The following is a 12,014-nucleotide window of genomic DNA, read 5'->3' as shown; positions in this document are numbered from 1 at the left end:
TCCAGCTGCAGGAATGGGGGCTTCATGGAGGAGGCCAAATTTGTGCCTTAAAGGATGAGGGGGACTGAGAGATGAATGGCAGGTAGGCTGATCAGATAGAATAGTTGGGGGAGACTCATAAATAACCTACCAAGGAAGGGATGGACCAATGGTCAGGGAGCCACTTGGATGGGAACCCAAACTTCATAGTGTTCTGGTAAGGTGCCTGGGATTAATCTGGTAATGCCATGGGTGAGGGAGAGGTGCCCAGGGCAAAGGCAATCCAGACTGAATGAGCCTGAATCTGTGATTTACACGCATGTGTGTGTATGTGCATGCACATGCTGAGCAGGGGTGGTTGGTACTTTTTCCTGAGCTTAGGTGCCATTTGGCCCAAGTGGAAATTTGTCTGTTTCCTTGGTGGCTCTGTCATATGCAGGTCTGCCATTAACCTCTATCTAGGCATTCTGCTGATGGGTTCTGCAGCAGCAGAAGAGGTATGGAGTGACTCCCAGAATGGGCATATTCTGGCATATTCTGGTGGGTAGAGGACTTAGACCCTGGCCTTCCCCTAGCAGACAGGGTCAGGTGTGGCACCAACAAAGCTGGTTTTGGGAGTAGAAGATACAGCCCAGGGACTTGGGAGCTGGAAGGGGCTAGGAGGATAAGGGCTCTGACTTCACTTCTCTATTTGTCCCCAACATCCTGCAACCCGCCACCCCCAGTAGCACAGAGCACCTGGCCTAGTGCCCAGGGTGCATGAAGGCTTCCTGAGGCTATTGTTGAGTTGTCCCTCACTTTTGCCAGACATTCCCTGAGAGTGACAGGAACAAACAGTTCACTGGTTTGGGGATCATTAAATAATGACAGCCAGTGCACTCACCTTTGTGGACAGACCATCTGGCAGCATCCCCAAAGGCCAAATGGGAACTCCCAGGGCTGTTTCAAGAGGCATGGATGTTCAACATGAGAAGAGCTGAGGTGGACAGACTCAGGATTACCTTGATAAGAGCCCTCCCCAGCACAACATAAGAGCCCAGCCAAAGGTGACTGTCACTTTCTAGTGAAGGGGTCGTCCCTTGCCTGCCACAAAAACTTGTCTGTTCCATTGATGGGGAGCCCTTGGAGCTAGCTTTAGAGCAGGTGGTGTAGACAATTCTCCACAGGATGGGATTCCAGGAACAGGGGTGGAGGATTCTAGGGACACTAGATATGAAGTAGAGATTTTGAATTTGGCATATCTGTCATCAGGTCCAGACAGGTATCCTGTTACCAGCCTGGGTGGCCTTGGGCATGTCTCTAAATGTCTCTGGGCCTTGATTTTCATTTTATAAACATTCATTCAGTAAGCCCTTCGTGAGCACCTACTGTGTGCAAAATGCTGTGTTAGGTACTAAGGGGGTGGGCAGCAGAGAAAAGTATATGATCTCTGCTCTCATGGAGCTTCCAGTCTAGTGGAAGTAAGCAAGTAATCACACAAATAAATGCATTATGACACATTGTGGTAAATGTTCTAAGGGAAATATAGTGGGTGCTATGGGAGAACCCATTAGGCTGGCCTGGGAAGACCTCTTTGAAGAAGTGCCTGGGAGCTGATACCTGAAGGGTAAGTACAAATTACAGGAATCAGACTTGGAGGAAGGTCTTGTGCAAAGGCCCTGAGGAGCGGAGCACAGTAACCTGTTTTAGGAGCTGAAGTTAAACCTGTGTGGCCAGAATGCGGTGAGCAAGGGGCAAAGTGGAGTAACATGAGTCTGGGGATGGAGGGCAAGAGAAGGGCCGATCAACCAAGAGAAGCCCATCAACCAAGAGAAGGATTGGGGACTTTACCCCGTGGTTGTCGGGAGACCGTTGCTCAATTTTGAAAAGAGTGGGATGGCTAGATTCACATGCTAAAAATAAAACAATCAGAGATGGAAAAAAACCAACAAAACCACAAAATAGTTGGACTTCCCTGCAAGGGAAAAAAGAGATTTGAACAAGGATTTTCATGTTATAGCATCTACCCCCATGGGAATAATCTACTAGCAGAACAAAGAATTATGTACAGAAATATTCATTATAGTTAAAAAGACCCAAACCACTCTGGCTGTTGTGTGAAGAGAATAAACATAATAAATCTGTAGTGTTTGCTTTGAGCTAAGCAAGACAAAGGCAGGGCCTCAGCCCCAAAGGGACCAGAAGCAATGATTCTCAACCTTTGCTGTACTTTAGAGACACCTGCAATGATAGCCAGCTTCCAAAAGGCCCCCCAAAAGCCTTACTTCCTGGTATACATGTCCCTAGGCAGCCCCTCTCACTCTGAATAGGACTATCCTATTCAATGTAACCAAGTGGATATTGTGGAGACAATGGAGTGTGACTTTAAGGCAAGGTCACAAAAGACACTGTGGCTTCTGTCTTGCTCTCTCTTAGATCACTTGCCCTGGGGAAAGCTAGCTGCCATGTTGTGAGGATGATCAAATAACCCTATAGAGAGATCCATGTGGCAAGTCATCCAGGCCTCCAGCCAACAGCCAAGTGAAAGAGAACCTCTTAGGAAACAGGTCCTCCAGTCCCAGCTAACATCTTGATTGTAACCTCATGAAGGACCCTGAGCCAGAACCACTAAGCCACTCCTAGATTCCTGACACACAGAAGCTGTCAGAGAATGCTTATCTATCACTTTAAGTCATTAAGTGATCTGTTGCAAAGCATTAGGTAATCAGTGTTCCTAGGAGATTTTAAAAATACTGATGCTCAAGCCCCATCCCCGGAGATTCTGATTCTTTTGGTCTGGGGTAAAGTCCAGGCATTGGTGTGTCTAAAACCCTCCAATAACTCCAATAATACAACCAAGATTGAGAACCACTGACTAGAGCACTGGGTAGGTCAACAAAGAAGGCTTAGGTACTAGGTATTGCCTCAATTTCCAGAGCTAGAACTTTGTTTATGCTGAGGGTTCTATCCTGGAGGAGGCAAAAACCCAGTTTGTGGATCAGAGCCCTGGGTCACTGTGGACTTATAGTCAGGTTCCCTTAGTGTCCACAGCTTCTGACCATGGGATACCTGAATTTCCCTAAGGATACAGGTCTATAGAAAGGAATTGAGTGGCATTAGCTGAGGGGAGAAGAGAGGTCCTTTTATAGACAACAGCTTTGACTTGTAAACCCTCTCTGCAGTCCTACACATTTGGGATGAAGGTGTGCAGGATGCCCCACTGGAGTGATGGACAGCTGTCCTGCTTCCTCCCACCTGCCATTGTGTTTTCCACCAAGACCCCATTCTTGCCTCTGAATATGTTCTTTGAAAACTTTATGAGCAATGATGACAGCTGATTCCAAAAACCTTTGTGCATCCCCGAGTTTCCATGGTTAATGGGACATTGTTCCCATCTCTGAACAATAAGTCAGGGGCCCGACAGTCTCTTTGCTCTCCTTCGTGTTACCTCCCTGATGAAACCTGCAATAAAGTAATTAAAATGATTGTAAAGGGAGTCCTAGGAGATGAAAGACGCTGATGAGACAGGCAGATGCTGTGAGCTCACCCAGCTCTCTCAGCACTGCATGCCAGGGGTGACTGGGCTGGTGTCCTGTGATTCACCTAAGAATGGGCACTGGTACCAGCTGCATCTGTGTGATACCTTCTGAGCACAGAAGCACTGATAGACATTTTTTTGAGCACCTGTAACATGCTAGGTGTAGGAGATACAGAATGTAGTAAGATCCTCTTCCTGTTCTCAAGGAGCTCTTAGCTTGGTAGAAACAAATAAGGAAAGAGATAATAGAATATGATGAGTACTGCACTTGGGGACCCGTGATAGCCCAGAGGAGGCACTGCACTTGGCCCAAGAAGTCTCTGGAGGAAGTGAGATCTGAGGTGTTTTGTTACCTGGGCAAAGATGGAGGGAAGTCAATACAAGAGAAGCAGAAAGTACAATGTACAGGTGTAGGAGCTTGAGGCTTTTCAGGGAATTGCAAGCATCTCCTCGTGGGTCTAAACATTTTCCTTGGATCTACAGCTTAGGATTGTGGCCTAAAGGCAGCTGGCGAGCAACACCTCTTTGAGTACCAGGCTGTACACGAGGGGCACACAGAGGGCAGAATTAACCATTTCCCATCACCCCACCCTGCTGCATACCCAGATCCTACTCTTCCTTTTCACCAACTGTGGATGACCCTCCCCTTCATTGCTCCAGCCCCGTCTCTAGAATCAGGACTTTGATTTGCTTGAACCACTGAAACCCTGGCTACTAGCCAGTTTCTTCCTTCTGTCTCCTGCCTATGTCTTGTTAAAACTGGCTACCATGTAATCAACCTTTCTGACTCTCAGATGGGCCTCGGGGCCTTCTCTTATGAACTGTGTCCATAGGCAGCCTTAGCATTTGTAAGTGTTTTACTGGACTAGGAACTGGACAGAGTTGGCCTGGGGAGGGAGAAACCCAAATGCCGGAAGGGATTCCGAGAGACACATCTGGAAGGGACACAGGCATTAAGAGTAGGGCACCCCCGGGGGGTGCCTGGGTGGTTCATTTGGTTAAGTATCCAATTCTTGGTTTTGGTTCAGGTCATGATCTCACAGTTGTGAGATTGAACTCCACATGGGGCTCCGCACTTAGTGTGGAGTCTGCTTGAGATTCTCTCACTCTCCTTCTTCCCTCCCCCTTCCCCATGCTCTCTCTCTCTGTAGAATAAATTAAAAAATCTTTAAAAAAAAGGAGTAAGGAACCCCGGATTCCTATGGGGGAAATGTGTTATATGGAGTGAGGCGTTAACCAGCATAAAACCCTGGGTAAGAAGGTAAGAGGCTCCTGGGTATTTTCTACTTCCTGTCAGTGGCCCTAGAACAGGAGTCACAGTGTAGATGCCTTCTGTGCATGCAAGGCCAGGAAGATTGTGTAAATGGGTCATCTGGCCAGTGAAACCAGGGAGGGGGTTGGCACAGAGCAAATAGGAGAGCCCACATCCATCTAATGGGGGATGCTGCTGCTTAGTCCCAGCCAGTTGCTGCCATGTGGGAATGCAGGTGCAGTGTAACTAGACACTGGAATCTCTCAAGATAAACCAAAAATCTGGATTCTCATGGAAAATAATTGCCAGTTAGTTCACATAAAAACAAACAAAAAACACGTATACCTAGAAAAGATGAAGGCAACATGGTTTTTGAATTTCAGCAATTCCCCCACGTAAGACAAACAGAGCAACTAGAGACCAAAACTACAGACAGTAACAGCAAACCAGGTGATGAGCTACTCCCATGAACCCTAAAACACACAAGTAAATGGGGACAAATCACTAAACCCCATGCCCTGTGTGGTCTCAGCATCTACGTGGGAGGCAGCAGAGGGAATGGTCAGGTACTTGATGGAGCTGAGGAAAGAATCATACCCAAATAGCCAACAGATGCTTCCTGGGAAGCAGGGAGGTGGGGTAGCAATTTGAAAACAGCAGGTGAAAAACGGGAAGTTCTGCCCAGGCGAGAGAGTTTCATAGTCATGGGGGGCAAGGGAAGAGACACCTTTGTAATTGCACCAAGGAAGGCTGCCAAAGAGACGTGGTAGTCCCAGTCCCTTTTGGGGGCCGGGACGGGGCAGCTTGTGTCCCACTGGAGTTTTGGGACTGTCTGCTGTGCAGGGCTCAAGACTGCCATATTAATAAAGAGACAGGAAAGGTTGGCACCACCACCCCCACCCCCCATACACACACCGGTGTTTCCCACCGGCCTCCAGGACTCCTCTCAGTGGCCCTTCCCCTGCCTCGCTTGCCCAGCCTTTGTCAGAAGGAAGCCTAGCAGCAAGGGCCTCGGAACAGGCTCAGGACAGGGCTGAATGAGGGGCCGGGGAAGGCCGGCCAATTGTGCAGCTGTGGGTTGTGTTACTACCCAAAACACGCATGTGAACATCGGCCTCCACAGGCTTCCTCTGGATCCTGGAAGAAGAAAAGCATGGGCTCAACCGCTTAGGTGCAACAATTTTGTGCCAGGAAGACACTTTTCTTTGTTCAAAGCACTTTGAAGTCTCCTGTTTTGACTCAACAGGACAAACTCGACGACTTAAAATGGATGCAATTCCAACCAGTTTAGATTTTTGTACCCATTGAGAGTCCATGAAACTCAAGTCAAGGAATCTTTTGAAGAAAGACAACAGTTGTACTCCAACAGGACCATCTAGTTTAAGTCAGCAAGTACATTAGTACTTAGTACTAATTAGTAGTCAGCAAGGACTACTTGAACACTGTTAGGCTTTTAAGAATCCTATGGCAGCAGAAAGAAAAAGAGGATTGAATTGGAAAAAGAAATAACAGGCTTAAGCAAGACAATGAAAACTTGCTTACGAAAAGAACACAGAACAACAGGAGGCTGGATCAAAGCCACATGCCTGGTGAAGAATCTGGAAGCAAAGAACATATTACCCAAGGGCACATCAGAACACATTTTACCAGCTGCCTTAAGCAGTCTTCCTTTGGAAAATTTCAAGATTCTTGAACAAGATCAACAAGATAAAATGTTTCTAAGTCCCTAAAACAGACCTTCATTTAAGATTAGCTTGCTTAGGACTTGATGCCCATCCTTCATTCTATTCAAAGGTAAAAACATTTAAGGAAATTATGCCAAAGTTGGGTATTTGATAAAGTTTTACTTGAAGTAACATTGTTACTGTATAATTTATGAAGACTTGATTACAAAAAAAGATGGAAACTTTCTATGAAATTTTTATTTGAAAAAGAATGAAAGTGCCTTTCATGAGAATTATAGACTTAGAGATTTTGCCAGGAAATTGTATGCTTGCAAGGTGTTTGTGGTTCTTTTTTTTTTTTTTTAAAGATTTTATTTATTTATTTGACAGAGAGACACACAGCGAGACAGGGAACACAAGCAGGGGAGTGGGAGAGGGAGAAGCAGGCTTCCCGCCGAGCAGGGAGCCCAATGTGGGGCTTGATCCCAGGTCCCTGGGATCATGACCCGAGCCGAAGGCAGATGCTCAACGACTGAGCCACCCAGGCACCCCTGTGGTTCTGTCTTTTAAGACTACTTTCAGGGATGCCTGGGTGGCTCAGTTAAGCATCTGCCTTCGGCTCAGGTCATGATCCCGTGGTCCTGGGATCGAGTCCTGCATGGGGCTCCCTGCTCAGTGGGGAGCCTGCTTCTCCCTCTGCCTGCCGCTCTCCCTGCTTGTGCTCACTCTCTCTGACAAATAAATAAAATCTTAAAAAAAATCAAACTACTTTTAAAGAACTGTTTTTGACAATGGGTTTAATTTCTATTAGAAAACAATTTTTTTTCCCTGTACCTTTTGGGATATTGCATTCTAGATAAGATGCTAAGTAGGAGTTAACCAACATAAAATATGACTTAAAAAAAAAAGAAAGAAACTGGAAGGTTCCGCCCAATCTACTAGTGGGTGAATGCAAGGGGTCTGTGGCAATGTCTGAAGGGATGGAGCAGTTCAGACCCTGTGAATGTTGAGAACTGACCAGCCAGGCATCCCCAAAACAGGGTCCACATACTGACGAGAAATTGCTGGGTGTGGGATCAAAACTGAGTAAAGAGGAGTAATAGAATCAAAAGAAAGAGAAGGTCCATATAAAAATGGGGTAGGTGAACAGAGCCAGGAAATCTCGGAAGATGAGTTGCCATATTTTTAAATACAACACAAAAGCAACCAAAGAGAGAGCCTGTGCAGTCAGAAAAGCTACCCTGAATGAGGGCCTCCTTCACAAAGTTCAGGAAAATTGCATTTATTTAAAAATAAACATTATAAAAATGTTGAGGGTGAAAGCCACACAAAATTATTATTAGAACAAAGAGAATAAGGAACATAGTAACGTCTTTATAGGTGGCGAAAGTATGCTAGAAAGAGACACCTACAAAACAAATCAAAACTGTAACCTAGGGGCACCTGGGTGACTCAGTCGGTTAAGCGTCTGCCTTCTGCTCAGATCATGGTCCCAGGGTCCTGGGATCGAGCCCTGCATCGAGCTCCCTGCTCGGCAGGAAGACTGCTTCTCCCTCTCCCACTCCTCCTGTTCCCTCTCTCACTGTGTCTCTCTCTGTCAAATAATAAAATCTTTAAAAAAAAAACTGCAACTTATTACTTCAAAATGAGCTAAAAAACATTAAAGAAATGACATCATCATCCACATAAGTGAGAGTCGTAATAATCATAACCTCAGAAGTCACATGACAAATCAGGAAAATGTTAGAAGAAAAGAAAAGATAAAAGTCATTTCAGAAATGAAGACCCAAACTAGAGGGAACACGAGAATAAATAGACATAGTAAAGAATGCCTTACAGATACAGAAAGTAAAAAGGAAGAAAATTGTTAAGACTAAAAAGAAGTGGGGAAAAAAAAGAAGATAAAAGGAATTTGAGAGAAAATGAAAATACCGAAAGAGGCATGGACTATCTTACATGTAGCAATAGGGGTCCCTGAAAAACAAGACCAAAGCCAGGGGAAAGAACAAATACTAGAAATTATGATTTCAGGAAACTTTCCTGAAATAACAACAATAATGAAATATCTGAACCTACATATTGAAAGAACACATGCACACAGTGTACCTGAAAAATTGAGCCTGAGCAAGACATTTTGGTAAAATTGCTGCACTTTAAGAAGGAAATAATAAAGCAGAAGACAATTACTTAGGCATGTAGCCAAAAAAAAGAGGAAATGGCTTATAAGGGAAAGAAATATGAGGTTATCAGACTTTCCGACAATATGCTTTATATTGGAAGACAATGAAGTAATGTTTTTTAAGGTACCTTAGGAAAGCAAATATAATTCAGGAGTTTTCTATCCAGAAAAACTGACTTTCGTGTACAAAGGGCACAGGTAACTACTATCAGCATGTAAGAACTCAAGGAATGGTATTCCTAGGAGCTCTTCCCGAGGGATTTACTAGATAATAAGCTTCAGATAAGCATAATAACCAGAGATGTTGGTCTGAAGGACTGCGGGTGAGCATTACTGCACAGCTAATATAAGAGTAAGACTGAATGAGGACCAAAAGGCAGACAGCATAGTCTGCAAGGCTTTATGATTTGGAAATATAGATACAATACAATTACACAAGTTCAGGGGACAATGAGGGGAACATATGCAGATTTAAAATTTTTTTTTAATTATTTATTTAAGAGAGAGAGCTTGAAAGAGAGCACGAGCTGGGGGAGGAGGGGAAGGGCAGAGGGAGAGGGAGAAGCAGGCTCCCCGCTGAGCGGGGAGCCAGATGCAGGGTTCCATCCCAGGACTCTGAGATCACGACCTAAGCTGAAGGCAGATGCTTAACCCACTGAGCCACCCAGGTGCCCCATATGCAAATGTTTTTTCCAATCATTTTCAGTAATCATACTTGTGGTAATAGCATTTGTATTGTTTTTCTGAGACTGTTGAGTGGATAATGTGAGATAAAGCAAATGATTAATCATGGGGAATTCTAATCCTATTATCTCCTGCATCCTTAAGAAACCAGGAGACTCAGTTTGGCAGAAAAGAGATACAGATGCAAGAGGGAAGAGATTAGGTAAAATGCAGGAGTTCTAAATTTGAGTTGAAAGATCTGTGTCTGTAGTATGTATATTTTCTAGCTCTGTCCACTGAAAAAGCCTAGAAACCATGACCAAACTAGTAGCAATGAGCATCTCTAGGACACAGATGGTGGTCTTGAAATATTGTTTCCCACCAGAAGGCTTCAGGGCTTCTTGAGAAGTGTCTGATTTCATTTCTTTTTTTTAAGATTTTATTTATTCATTTGAGAAAGAGCAGAGGGAGAGAGAGAGAGCACATGAGTGGGGTGGAGGGGGAGAGAGAGAGGGAGAAGCAGACTCCCTGCTGAGCAGGGAACCCTATGTGGGGCTCAATCCCAGGACCCCAGGATCATGACCCAAGCTGAAGGCAGACGCTTAACCAACTGAGCCACCCAGGTGCCCCGAGAAACATCTGATTTCAGATTTGAGGCTGGAAACATGCAAGATGTCTGGAATATTTTTCATATTAGATGGCAAAAAGGTTATCCAAGGTCACTAAATTCATGTTAAAGGATTGGGAGGCCAACTTAAAGTTAACTCCCACTGACCAAAGGTGAGTCTGTCTGAACTGCAGTAAGGTTAATAGAAATGGGTTAAAACCCATCACTTATATTTAAATACTTGTGTTCATAATCATACTTACACATTTATAAATATATAAAGTTTATGTGTATATATAATTGGTCAGCTTGGGAAGATGATAGGGAACCAGTTCATTATTTGAAATCTGATAAAGAAAGAGAATGGATCAAGCAAGTATTCTGCTTTTCCTAAAGGGAAAACTATAGGGAAAGTATCTCTTGATAGAGGTATTCCAAATAATAAATGGAAAAGAGGTGATTACATTAGAATAACATTGTTTGTAACCTCTAACAAATGATTGACTCTAGGCATTGAGTATCAATGGCTGCAAGCATTATAAAAGGAAAAAAGGACATCAGTTACCTCTTAATGTACCACTTGTGGTCTGGCCAAAGGGATCAAACCTGAGTGTGATCAGGCCTCTGGACTCAGTTGCCCATTTGCAGGAAATGCAGGGGACAGGGAGCATGTTGAGCTGCATGACCAGTGAGCAATCAGCAAATCCCAGTGTAAGTTGTTAGAAACAGGGAGGGATGGAGAGCATCCTGTAGTGCCTTAAAACACACGCCGAGGTGTTTAAACAGGCAGGACTAAATTCTGGTCCCTAGAGATGCACATTTGGGGGATAAAACTATAGAGAAAACATAAAGAATGGTTTCCTGTAAAAGTCAGAATGTAATTCCTTTGGGGGGAAGGGGAGAGACTGTGACTGGAAAGGGGCACATGGAAGCAACTTCTGGGGTCACTGGCCAAGTTCTACTTCTTGACCCAGGTGGTGGTTATGAGGATCTTATGATAATATATTTTTTCAAGCTATAAATTTATTTTGTGTGTTTTTCTTTATTTTATTTTAAAATAAAAAGGCTTATGTTTTAATATACATATCTATGTAGGAAAAAGATAGCATAACCATGGGGGCCCCCTTGGTCACTAAGACCTCCACATTCCAATTCTGCCTGGGAGGACACTGGGTATTGGTTCTAACACAAATTCCCAACTGAATATTCTCTGCTTTTTAGACAGTTAAAGAGATTATTCCAAAGAGCACATAGAAGTCATGAGAGTAAACTATGGGCTTTTATTAGGCAGCCAAGAATGAGCTGAATAATAAAATAAAAATTGGCCCGGAGTAGAGGGCTCCCTGCATTTGACATTTCCACTTTATTCTAACCAGGAGCTCTCTGGGAGAGTCCCAGAAAATGTCATGAGAAATGTATATTTATAATGGTGGCTCAATATTGTTAGGTGAATTTTACCTTAATAACCAATACGCAAAATTTCATGGTAATTGTGATATTTCCACCACAATATATATCTCCATCACAATTAGGATTCTTCCCTTTAAAGGTGAGTTTGGCTTCAAGATTCCTTTAAATAGCAGCTGGGCAGGAGAAGGTAAGCATTTGTTTACAGAACTGTAATTGCTTCACAGTGTGGAGGGAGGTGTGGGCTGTTCAAGGATTGTGCCAGCCCCTGGGCAAACAAGGCATGGTTACACAGAGGGGACCCATGGTTGGGAGGGCCAAGATGTGCATAACAATGCAAAGAATTAGGGAATATCCTGCATTTCCTACTCAGGCCAAACCCCCAGCTTTTCTTCTTCATTAGCTTGGATTTTCACACAGTAAGATAGAACTTACACAAAGAAAACCAGGGTGTTCAGAATTTCTGAATCACTATGTTGAGCACATTTTCTCATTATTCAAATTAGTCATAAAGGCTGTTTTTGCTATTTTGGGGTTCTTTAGCATGTGAATTCCCTTCCTATGTTTGGGGACTTCTCTATGGTATGGAATTTGATGAGAAGAAGAGACTCTCTCTCACCCTAACAGCTGAAAAGTCCAATGACTTATTTTTCCAGTCACCTTTGTGGTTAGGAGGCAGGCACAGGACCTGGGTCCAACAAATCAGAAACACTCACTCCAGACTTTGTGGCCAAGAAACAATGATG

The 12,014-nt window shown here is 44.0% G+C and overlaps 1 protein-coding gene across 1 annotated transcript; it reads left to right on the top strand.

Moving 5' to 3' along the window:
• Positions 1–5,785: 5,785 nt before the first annotated feature.
• On the top strand, positions 5,786–6,478 carry LOC102725827 (THAP domain-containing protein 2). Its single transcript, XM_081805984.1, is given in 3 exon segments — positions 5,786–5,946; positions 5,948–6,221; positions 6,224–6,478. Coding segments are annotated over 3 exon segments (690 nt in total).
• The last annotated feature ends 5,536 nt before the right edge of the window (positions 6,479–12,014 follow it).

This window comes from Leptonychotes weddellii, chromosome 15, assembly GCF_054177405.1.
Source record: "Leptonychotes weddellii isolate Sample4059 chromosome 15, ASM5417740v2, whole genome shotgun sequence".
NCBI lineage: Eukaryota > Metazoa > Chordata > Mammalia > Carnivora > Phocidae > Leptonychotes > Leptonychotes weddellii.
The sequence above is the reverse complement of the archived record's forward strand: the minus strand, read 5'-3'. Positions and strand labels throughout refer to the sequence as shown.